The 12,159-nt window shown below is 51.6% G+C and overlaps 1 protein-coding gene across 2 annotated transcripts in view; it reads right to left on the minus strand.

Moving 5' to 3' along the window:
- The window catches only part of NSD2 (nuclear receptor binding SET domain protein 2), a 51,154-nt gene that overhangs the window by 34,060 nt on the left and 4,935 nt on the right, over positions 1 to 12,159 (minus strand). For both annotated transcript variants that reach the window (XM_004715073.2, XM_004715074.2), the window contains exons 3-5: positions 7,237 to 7,403; positions 6,343 to 6,807; positions 1,386 to 1,536 (exon numbers count right to left, since the gene is read on the minus strand). In XM_004715073.2, the coding sequence (XP_004715130.1) occupies positions 1,386 to 1,536; positions 6,343 to 6,807; positions 7,237 to 7,403 (783 nt within the window). The remainder of the gene's footprint in view (positions 1 to 1,385; positions 1,537 to 6,342; positions 6,808 to 7,236; positions 7,404 to 12,159) is intronic.

Consider the following 12,159-nt stretch of genomic DNA (forward strand, 5'->3'; position numbering starts at 1 on the left):
AAAAAAAACCGTGCAACTTGCTCCTTTTTACATAGTTCCTTAAAGATGCTCTGTAAGTGGCAAGCTGCTGTCTAGCTGAAGCAAGGGCTTGCCTGAGGAGGAGGAGCAAGTGGCGCCCTTCCCGTAGCAGCTCCAGGTCAGGGCCCAACCAAGCCTCTCAGCCACCTCCCTACAGGCTGGCCACAGAGGCATCAAAATAGGGGGAACATGCCCACTGCCCACGCAGAGCATCCCCAGCCCAGACACCCAGCTCACTAGCACCCGCTCAGCCAGAGGCACCCCCGCAGAAGTGGCTTGCTCAGCTAGCCCATCCCAGCAGCTGAGAACACCTGACTCTGGGCCTTGGCAGGGCTGAGGGCAGTTCACAGTCTTGTTCCAGGCCTGCTAAGGCAGGTACCTCTCAGGGCAACAAGGGAGTCGGGCATTGAATCACCTGAATCACTGACTAATGTGGTGGGCCAGCTAGTGCCAAGCACCTGGCCATCATTGTTACCATCCACCAGCAGAGGCCCAGAGAATGAGGGCCACAGGGCCACCGGGGAGCAGCATGCACGGAGACCCACCACGCTCTCAGGGACGGGATAGAATGTGAAGCAGGGACCCACAGTTCACTCCTCAAGCCCAAGGGGAGGCATGTGCGGGGCTTCAATTCCTCAAAGCAGCCAGTGGCACTGCTCACCGAGTATGCTGAGGAAGTGGGGAGCCGGGCCCGCAGTGCCCCAGAGCGGCACTAACGGAGAGAAGCCAGCGCTACTGTGACCGTCCAGGGTGGAGACCGAGCAAGCCAGAAGTCAAGAGGGAAGCACTGTGTCTCCCCAGAGGTAAGTCACAGCAGCGCCTGAGCAGGGCAGCTTGGGTGGCCAGGGGCAAGTCTTCACACCCTGTGGAGCTACTCCCAGCCACCTTCTTCACTGGAAGGTGACAACCCCACCTGACACTTATTTACAGTAAAAAGGACCCCCTCTTTCCAAAACAAGTAGGTCTAAACACCAGGGCTCACACATTTGCCCAGTGCCAGACCTTGTCCCCAAATCTCACAGCAACAACACAGCTCCTGCCCCCTGCCCACATAAAGTAGCACACTCTGAGCCTTTGCTGCAAGGGGCCTAGGAGAACCACTGCAGACCAGAGGTCTCCCAGCCACCTGCCCCCCTTCTCACCCTGCATCTCTCAGGCTACCTGCCGGGAAATGTACCCTATGTGACTCAAGACTCCCGCCTGCGGGCACAGAGAACAGCTTTGGGGACGCGGGTGAGGACATGCAGGCAGCAGAGGCTGCTGGTGGTCACCGGACATCAGAGCCGGGGGAGCAGGGATGTTGCTGCCCCAGGTTCCTCACACAGCTGTTTGCTGCCCCTGCCTGTGAGAGCCTGGCTGTCGTTTACCTGTGCAGTCATCCCCGGGCTGCGGGTTGCAGGCCGCCAGGGCAAACTTGGTGTGGTAGCGTGCCTTCTGCTTTGCATTGAGCATGTCCCACTGCGAGCCCAGCAGCTCCTCAATCTCCTCGCCAGAAGCATCAGGGTGCTCAGAGACCACCTGTTGACACAAGGGGGTTGCCATGAGATGGCTGTGGTTGGCGTGGCACTCACTCAACTGCAGGGCCTGAAAAAGCACTCAGCACCTGGTACCTCTACGAACATCACTGTGCTTGCTAAGCCCTCATCAATGGAAATGCCAACTTGAAATCACTGCAGGCACCCTTGGAGGCCGCCTCAGAGCAGGGTCGCCAGGCCTCTCGATGGACATGGCCTGCCATCTCGCCCACCCAGGTCCTCGGATTGGGAGGATGATAATGGTGGGCTACCGAGGAGGGCTTCCTCCTTCTGTCACAGCTCAGCCTGGACCTCTGGGGCCATCACGGCAGCACTACAGGCACCCCAGCAGACCCCCCAGGCCCTGCTGACCAGGACCCTCCAGTGGGATTAGCGGTTCTCATATGGCTGCTCCTCAGAGTTTAAAAAGAGGGAGTTGAAGTCCCTCCCAAAGCCAATTACTCAGAGCACACCCAGGGTCAGCTTTTGTATAAGTGCACTCAGATGCCAGCCACCAGTGCAGGGCCAGCAGCCACCACCCTGTAGCCATGGCCAGCCCCAAAGCTAAGCCTGCTTCTACATTTTCAAGTAGCTGAAAATCATCCAAAGTGGGCCTATCCCCTGCCAGACGAAAGCTACACGTGCGGGAGGGTGCACACACACAGCTTTCCCAGGGTGCAGCCACCGTCCATCTCATATGTCAGTGGCAGTGGTGCTCACACGACCCCAGCTGAGAGGGGCACTAGGATTGAGACCGCACTGCCCGAAAAGCAAAGTGCCATCTGGCCCAGTTAGGAAGTCTGCAGATGGAGGATCCACCAGCATAACTCAGGAACAGGTTCTGAGTTCAAGTCCTGCCTCCTCCATTGACTAGCTTTGCCAACTTAGGCAAGCCAATGTGTGGCCTCTACGACCCCTTGCTGCCTGGTGGGCCACATCCAGCTACTGGGTGATAGCTCCAAGGCCAAGCGCCCACCTCTGGGCCAATTCTGAGGTGCTCGCCCTCTGCCAGAGAGGCCTTCCCCTTCCCCCATGCCTCTGGTCACACTGCCAATCTCAGCCAAGGTGTTCCCTGAGCTCAGTGATCCAACAAGAGCTCTCTTTGGCTGAGAAAAGGTGCCTGGTGGTGCGGTGGGTTAAGCCGTGGGCTGCTAACTGAGAGATCAGCTGTCTGTACCACCAGCTGGCACAGCAGTCCATTTCAACAGATTTATTGCCTCAAAAGCCCTGTGGGGGCAGTTTCACTCTGTCCCACAGAGTCACTAAGAGTCAAAATGGACTTGACAGCCGTGGGTGGGCAGGGCAGTTGAGGCCTGGTGGCATAGTGGCTTTAACTCAACAGTCAGCCATTCGAGCCTACCAGCCACTGGAAGAGAAAAAGACATGGCAGTCTAATTCTGGAAAGATCTACAGCCTCCCAAGCCATCCAGGCAGTTCCAGATTGTGCTCCAGGGTCTACAGGAGTTGGGTTTGATTCCACTGCAGTGAGCTGGGTAGGCTGTACTAGGAACGTTACTCAAAACCAGAACCAGCTGGGTGGGCAGAGGCCCACAGGTTGCCCACCCCACCCACAGAGAACACATACCAGTCCAGGAGGCTGGTCACTAGCGCACCTCCACTCCAGTTTTGACACCAGGGTCAGCACTGCACCACCTCTGACCATGCAGAAGGGCACCAGGGGGGTGAGGGGTGGTCTGAGCCTCGTAACCACAGCACCACCACATGCACCCACACAGACACATGCAGGCACACATATGCACACACAGCCAGCCATGAGCATGGCCTTGGAGCAGATCTGAGCACTGGTGTCCACGTACGGGCAGTCTCCAGAATGACCCGTTTCTGTGCTCCTTGGTCCATGTCTTAGAGCTCAACTCGGGGCCCAGGAGCAGAAAAGGCAGTCTCTGACAGTGGTTTCGGTTCTCCAGAACTCGCTTTTCTGTCTGTCCTATTCCACACCAGAAGGAGGAAGCCACAGAGGTGAGCAGAGAAGCCCAGAGTGTGACTGGCTGCAGGGCGACATCTGGAGTTGAGGAGGAAGCCCCTCACCCATCATGCCCGTGGACCCACCTGTCACAAGTCACCAGAAGGAATGTCCAACCAGCGCCAGCCCTACCAGCAAGAGACCCAAAGTGGTACTTGTCTACCTGTCTTATTTTAAGTACAGTAGCGATTACAACTTGTCCACCAGGTGGCAGCACCTCCCTGCGTCAAACCCCCCCAAATCCAAACTCAACTTCCAGCAGATTTCCAATTCACAGCTGACTCACAGGGACTCCGGTAGCAGGGTACAACTGCCCCATAGCTTTCCAAGACTAACTCTTTACTGGGGTAGAAAGCTCTGTTCTTTCCCCCATGGGCAGTCTCAAAAACTCTAACTCACTCCCATCAAGTGGGTTCTGATTCATGGCGACCCCAAAAGACAGGGTAGAACTGCTCCTGTGGGTTTCTGAGACTGTTAACTCTACAGGAATAGAAAGCCCCGCCTCTCTCCTTCAGGCTTTCTCTCAGCCACCCCTATGTGACATGTGTAGCACACTCGCACTTCCCAGTTGACATCATGTGCACACCTCGGGCAACATGCCTAACTTCAGCATCTATCCATCCAACTCCATGGCTGCACCGCATGAGCACCTCCCACCACCTGCCCACTTGCTGATGGAGGCCCGGGCACATCCCTGCAGGCACAGAGGGCAGTTCAGCTGTGCGCTGTTGGCTTTGACGGCTGCCAGCTTCGCATCAGCCATCCACCTACACCAGGCAACAGTCCTATCGTCTCTCACCTCCTCAGACCATGGTGCCATTCCAGTGCTGTTTCTGCCTCTCTGATACCATGGAATACTGCCTGGCTGTGGTTTTGGAGTCTAGTGATATAGTGGTTTAAGCAATATGGGCTTTGAACCACAAGGCTGGCAGTTCAACCACCCGAACCGCTCTTTAGGAAAAAGATGAGGCAGTCTGCTCAGATAGCCAGAGTGGCTGTACCCTGAGAGCCACCAGCCTGGGTGAGTTCACTCCAGCTACACTTTCTGAGTTTTCTTCAATGTCGCACACACGCACACACACACACACACTCCTGCAGTAAGGACAGCTGTAGTTCCTCCCACACAATTCCACCTTTTAAAGTCTTCTCTTCCCTCTTAATCCTACTGTAGCGGCTGCTATTCGCAGCAGAACGTCTGAGATCAATGGTGACACAAGGCACCTCTCTTGGACAAACATTTAAAGAGAATGCTTCTGAAGTTTCACCAACATGCACACTTGCCGAAGGTTCTTGATCAGAGTCCTTTTAACAGGTTAAGGGTCAGTCAGTCCCTTCCCAGTCCTAATTTTCTAACTTTTTGCCACAGAAAAGCAATGATTTTTTATCAAATGCTTTTTCGCCACGTCTCTGGTGGCTGAACCATTAACCTGCCACCTCAGTCAGTCTCAGTCACAGCCTGCCAGACAGCAGGCCACAGCAGCCACGCACGCACGCACGCACGCACGCACGCACACATGCTCTTCCATGGCAGCCTTCCCACTCCAACAGTGGGCACAGCCAGCACGTGCTGGCACTTCTCTAAGTGCCAAGTGCCCCAGTGCTGGGCCGCTTCCACACGCAAGGCAAGACTCGGGGAACAGATGCTATTTTTCACTGTACTTTCAAGTACCATATGGATTTAAATTCCCGAATAAAAGATTCCCAAGAAAGGAAATTTAAACTCAACAACACAACAAAAAGGCCCGGGTTATAGAACCACTTAATTCACGGACAGTAAGACAGCACAGCCCCAGGAGCCTGGCCCCTCACGGCTTTCTAATGGAATGGAGCCTTTTTGTGTGTGACCAACAGGGTGCGTGTTTCATAAACACTGTTATGAAAGTTGGTTCAGTGGTTTTAGTCATCATGTCCCTTTCAAACATTATGGAAACCACCCCCAAATACTTAACACCTGTCAACAGAGCTGTTAGATGCTGCCACGTTGGTTCTGACCCAGTGCGACTCCACCCATACCAGGCTAGAAAGGAGCGCTGCCGCCTGGCACCACATGGCGCCTATCTGAGCCCGTGGCCACAGCAATGCCAGGAGATACGTGGGTCTCTAAAACAAGCGTCAGGGGTTGAATTGTGTGAGTCCTGTGTTCAGTTCCTGAGGCAGTGCTTGTGCTGGAAGTCTCCGAGGGAAGACGGATGCCACGTCCAGGGAGATCTTCAGGGAACAGGCCGGACTGAGAATTGGCCCTCTCCTCAGAGAGAGAGAACACCTTCACTGACTGCTGAGATCTTGCATCGGGACGTGCAGCCTCCTAAACAGTGAGAGGATCGTTCTGTCCACTAGGCCCCCCATGCACTTCCACTGTTTCTGTCAGAGCAGCTCGGGCCAATAGAATGAAGGTGGTTCCTGGCTAAGCACTTAACCCCTCACCAGAAGGCTGGCAGTTCAAACCCACCCAATGGCACCCAGGGATAAAGCGCTGGCAACATGCTTCCTAAAAGTCACTCATGGCCTTGGAAACCCCAGGGTGCACAGCTCTGCTCTGCCCCACAGCTCAACAGTCAGAACAACTCAGTGGGCACACTGCGAACACTGCAGCTGCAGGAGAGTATGCGAAGCTTCACCCAAGGCCAAGGATGGGCTGCCAATGGCTTTTGCCGCTGGCCCCCAGTGTTGCCCTCTCATACCCAGAGCGGAAAGGACAAGCAGCTGTCCCCCAACCCCCTAACAACATGTAGGAACCAGATGTAAAACCAGGGCAATGCCCAGTGCACAGTCTGCATAGGATGCTAAGGAACCAGTCTCAGGTTCCGAGTCCATCCCAGTACCCACCTCATCCCTGTGCTTTTGACAGAAGACCAGAAACTGGGACACGGCATCACCCTTCCTGCTCCGGGGCGTGCAGGCCATGGCCTTCTTTCTCCCGGGGGGAGATGACACTCCTCTCTTGGACTCTGCCTCTGCCACCTTCTGAGGCGTCCCAGGATAGCTTTCGTCAGCAGAGCCTGGTGGTCTGGCTCGCCGCCGCCTCTTGATAGGGGTGCCCTCTTCTTTCAGAGACTCGGGGAGGTCGGCCACTTCCTCACCAGCTCCTGAGGATTCGACCCCGTCTCCTAGGGCCTCTGCAGGCACACCAGCCTCCCGGGCTACTCTCGGGTTAAGATGAAGCTGATCGCCCACGTAGAGGAAGGTAAACTTGGCTTTCCGCTCATCTGCTGACATGCCTGCGGCTTCGTTTGCCTGAACAATCCCCATTTCCCACTGGGCGCGCAGCTTCCCTGAAATAGGTTTCAACAGCTGCAGAGGAAAACAGAAAGACATGCTACATCTCCTGACATACACAGAAGAGTTAGTAACTTTAAAGAAGATGAATTTTTTCAGAATTTCAGGTAGATTTAGAAGTCAAAAACTAAATGGCAGAGACCAAATTCAGCTCAATACACTGCCATGTTTCGTTCAACTAGGCACCCATTCCAGTACTTTAACACACGTAAGTGTAAAAGGAAAAAGACAAGTTATAAAATCACTTCTCTCTGGGAGTCATCTAAGGAGTAATAAAGGAGAAAGTGCCTCCTGGGAGAAGCTTTGTCGTCTAGCGCATAATTCTTGGGCAAAAGTACGCAACTGCAGCCAGCATGCAGCAGCCAAGATCATATTTCAGGGAACTCTAAGTTCAAAACCTCAGGAAAGAAAGAACATCTTGCTGACGATTAGGGTTCCCATCACCTTTATCTTCTCTGCTTTCGTGGGGGCCTGTTTGGCACTTTCTTGGCACAGTTTTTCAAACTGTCCTTCTCCTTCAAAGGCGACCAGGCTCTTCTCAAAGATCCACGCTCTTTCTGGGGCGTCACCGAAGAACTGCACGTGGTACTGGCGCGCACTCTTTTTCTGACCTGGTTTTTTAAAAGAAAACATTAGAAGCTGTCACAGACGGAATTTAGGGTGAAATCAGGGGTTTCTATATAGTGGCTTGACTTGGCGCCATTTGAGCCTGTTGACATCAAAGTTAACTCCTTCCCTGCTCACCCCTACAATGCCCAACGCCACAGACAGGAAACTCAACAGACCCAAAGCTGGCTGGAGAAGAGTGGGCTCCACACAGCCCTTGAGGCTCCTCTCCCTAAGGACAACAGCACGAGCCTCCCTTCTGAGGAGAGAGACCACCAGCAAGATGGAGTGCCTGGAGCTGGAAAATTCTTGCCCCAGCACCACCAGTCCCCAACGGGCTTCAATCACGGTGTGCCAGGGGACAGACACCAAGTGGCCACAGAGGTGTCCACGCAGGTGTCCACTTGCTATTACTGTTCAGCAGCAAGCAGGAAGGCACATCCCACAGGATCTGGGGGTAGAAGGAGATATTCTCACCCCCAAACCCCAGAGGGGATGCCCGAGTCCTTGGAGGCCAGTGCGAGGTTGAAAAGAGAGAAGCCCGCTCAAAGTCTGCTCTCTGTAGGAGGAGGAAGAAGAGAGGAAGGAGAGGTCACCGGTCACTGTTCTCGCCAGCAGAAAGATGGTCACAGGAAGTGACCTGACTGAAGTAGGCGGAAGGAATGTGCCCCAACCCCCAACAGAGTCTTTGAGGGCTCCAAACCTGTGTGCAGCAGACCCTCTGAAGCAAAGCCTGCCATGTAACAGAGCCCCATCCCCACCATACAGCTGCGATGGTGAGCTTTTTACATGCAAACTCAGCAGGAGGAGCCCGCACCTGTAGCTCCATCCTGAAAGAGTCCACGGGCCACACAGATGAGCCACCTCCATGAAGCCTCAGACAGTGCAAGGAAAAGACCGCAGGCCACCAAAAACTTTAACTTGCTACCAGATAAGAGGATAAAGTTATTGGATAGTGTGAAGTGCAATCGTGAATATAAAAGGCAACAGAGTTGCCTGGAAGGGGAGTCAATAAATCTCCCAAAAAGGGGGTTAAAATGGGGGGTGGGGGTGGGGTGTTTTCTTCTGGAATCTACAGGACCTATCAGTCTCTGAAGTTCTGCCCCAAATAACAGGACCAGAGACACTCACCACATGAACCAACACACAACCATGTCTCAGAACCACACCACCCCACCAGCGAGCACCCACACTAGAGACAGAATGGCCAAGAACTCTAAGAGCAACTCTGGATGCTAGAAAGTATTAAAGGATTACCTCTGGAAATCAGAGGGGACCCCGGCCTGATTCACAATAAAAAGTTCAAAGAAAATTCTTTTCACCATAAAATTCTGCACTCAACCAAATAAAAAGTGAAGGCAAAGACATAGCAAGTTCTAAAGGGCAGACTCGAAAGTTTGGAGTCCCTGAGGAGGGTTAAAAGATGTGATCCGGATCAATCTAGAACCCCCAAGAATAACAGAAAAGTAGGTGAGGGGCGACGGAGGACGATGTAAGATATGGAAAAATAATCTATAACTTATCAAGAGTTCGTGAGGAAGGGTGGGCAGCGGGTGGAGGGGAAAGAAAATGGGGAACTGATATCAGGGGCTCAAGTGGAAAGAGAATGCTTTGAAAATGATGATGGTGGCTTATGTGCAAATGTGCTTGACACACTGGATGAATGTATGGACTATGATGAGATGTAGGAGCCCCCAATAAAAGTATTTAAAAAAAAAAAAAGGATGTGCTCCAACGAGCAGAGAATCAGATGCAGGGGCATGTAGTGGGTTCTGTGGGGCTGCTGACCACACAGAGAAGAAAGTACTAAGAATTAAGGCCTCAAGGACAACAAAGCATACCACTAAAAAAGAAAGGCAACGACTGACTCAAGGAAAATCAAAAAGTTGAACAACGAAAATGCACTCAGAAGATAAATTGTGTCAACATTTATTTTTAATGCAGTGCCATAGAAACCATAAATTTGGGGGGGGGGGTGCAGTGCACAAAAAATAGGAAATAGTTGAAGAGGCCAATCTTCATTTTCCAAAATAAAAAGTCAATGGAGTATGTTAAAAAAAAGATAGGTTTCAAAATAACTACCTCTGGGGAAGAGGAGGGAGGGGCTATGTCTCATTATCGTCTTTCAGTACAACCTGACTTGTTTCTAAGTGTGCATACTCCTCTGATTTAAGAGGATTTAAAATTCTAAAGGTTGTTAAGAGACATTTGCCCTCTCCCATTACATTAGCCCTTGGTGATGTGAACAGTTAAGCACTCAGCCACTAACCCAAAAGCTGGTGGCTTAAATCTGCCCAGATGCGCCTCGTTAACAAAGTCCTGGCAACCTGCTTACAAAAGTGCATACAAAGCAACAGAAAACCCTAAAAAACACAGTTCTACTCTGACACACACTCATTCCAACCGAGGTTCCCCTCCACTACATCGGACCTTTGAAAGAACTTTCCTGAATCATGGAAATAAACAGATACACATTGTAGTGTTATTTATAATGAAGAAAACCTCTAAAATTGCTGAAATTAGATAAACTTAAATCATGTTTATGAATGGTTAAATTCACTGTGGTCAAGTTAATTGACTCATAATGACCCTCGTTAGAAATTTTCCTAGACTGTCCATCTTTAGGGAGCAGACAGCCTCTGCTTTTTCCTATGGAGCAGTTGGGGGATTTGCACTGTCTACCTTGTGGTTAACAGCCCAATACTGAAGTCACAGCTACAGTCAGTGACACAGAAAGCTCCTTACATACCATGGGGCAGGGGGTGGGGGAGACATTAGGGTTTAATCCCAAGTTTCAAAAATAAATGAATTTAACATTTACAAAATCTTCTATTTATTAATGTTAGTAATGTAGCCCAATTTCATCCTTCCATGGGTTTCTTTAATCTATATGAATTTTTATTTTAACTCAGGTAGAGAAGTGATTATCTAGCTGGTTTATTTTACCACATAATAACCAGCTGAGTTCCCACATCATTTACTCCAAACTCTTTCTTCCCACCTTTCCTGAGCTGCACCCGCACCCTTTTCTAAGGAAGCCTGGACTCCACCTACAGTCCTACTGCTGTCTCTCCTCCTTATTACAGCCTGCTGGATGAGGGGTGGCCTCTCCATCCTCCGGGTGGGACTGAACCAGTTTCTCTCCAGATGACGGGGAGGCTGTGAGCTGATAGCAGCCAATAGAACTGGATGGCAGTGCACACAGAAAGAACTGCACTATATGTAGAGACCAGGCTGCCTTGAAAGGAGGCTCAGGGGAGCCCCAGAAGCCAGTCAGATCCAGGCAAGGCCAGGGTACCCACAAGAGTGACGAGTGGCACCAAGGGACAGGTGCCACTTTGTCAGCGTTTCAACAGAAGCACCAGCCAAAAAGGGTCCAACCACGACCGCAGTGCTCAGGAACTAAGCCTAACAGCATCAGGCCATGGGGTTATCATGACAAACCAACCTGCGCCCGGGGAAGTCAGATGGCCTGGAATATGCCTAGAAAAACATTAGAATTTAGAATTAAACAATGAGCTTTAACTTGTAAGACTCCCAATCACTAGATCTTATTAATGTGAATCGATCTAGAGACATGTAAAAACCTTACTTGCTTTGTTGAGAAGACACGAGAATACTGGGAATGTCTGTATATACATAGATAAGAGATTTTTAAAAGTGCTCCAAGGGTAACACTATGTCAGATGATAAAACTGCCCTTCCTTCCCAGCGGAGGCAGAGCTGGTGCCCCTATTCTGCGCAGTGTGCAGACACTCCGGCCTGGTCTCCGTGAAATGTCATGCTGAATTTAGCTGCACCATCCTCAAATAGGAGGAGTCCGGTGGTGTCGTGGTTACACTTTGGGCTGCTAACCACAAGGTCGGCACTTTGAAACCATCAGCCACTCCTCAGATGAAAGAGATGACTTTCTACTCTCAAAAAGAGTTAACAGTCTCAGAAACCACCAGAGCAGCTCTACAGGGTCCTATAGGGTTGCTATGACTTGACATTGATTCGATGGCAATGAGTTTGGTTTACTCTCAAATAGCAATGGGGAGGGAGGGGGCCACTAGCAGCTCATTTTCCCATCAATGGAACCTGCTGTTTGTTGTTAGGTGTCGTCTAGCCGGTTCCGACCCACAGCAATCCTATGTACAACAGAACCAAATACTGCACAGTCCTGCAGCATCCTCACAATTGTTCCTCGACTTGAGCCCATTGTTGTAGCCACTGTGTCCATACATCTCCATGAGGGCCCTTCGTCGTTCTCACAGGCCCTCTACTTTACCAAACTCCATGTCCTTCTCCAAGGACTGGTGCCTCCACACAACATATCTGAGGTAGTAAGTTTATTGTGCCAACCTGGGCGATAAACACAAGTGGGGTTACTTGAAGGGTGGAGAGATAAATGGCTCGGTGAGCCTTGTCTTTCTAGTTCTCGGGTCTCTTGCTTTGTGAAGGTCGGACCAGGGTGCAGCTGCCTTAGCCAGTTCCCTGCTTTAGCTGTCAAGACTCACTTCCTGCAAGATGTCCCTGAGGAGAAGTCACGTGGACCTACCCCAATGCAGCCCTGGATGCTGGAGCAGCCGTGTGGAGACCCCTGCCAGTGCTGAGATGCTTCAGCTTGCAAGATGGATTTCCTACAAGACATCCCCAAGGAGAAGCCGCATGGATCTATCCCGATGCAGCCCTGGGTGCTGGAGCGTCCGTGTGGAGACCCCTGCCAGTGCTGAGATGCTTACACGTTCACTGACTCAGCTTTCCTCCTGCAGTCGGCAT

The sequence above is a fragment of the Echinops telfairi genome, unplaced genomic scaffold (assembly GCF_000313985.2).
Source record: "Echinops telfairi isolate 266 unplaced genomic scaffold, ASM31398v2 ScPeMD7_28;HRSCAF=97, whole genome shotgun sequence".
NCBI classification, from domain to species: domain Eukaryota; kingdom Metazoa; phylum Chordata; class Mammalia; order Afrosoricida; family Tenrecidae; genus Echinops; species Echinops telfairi.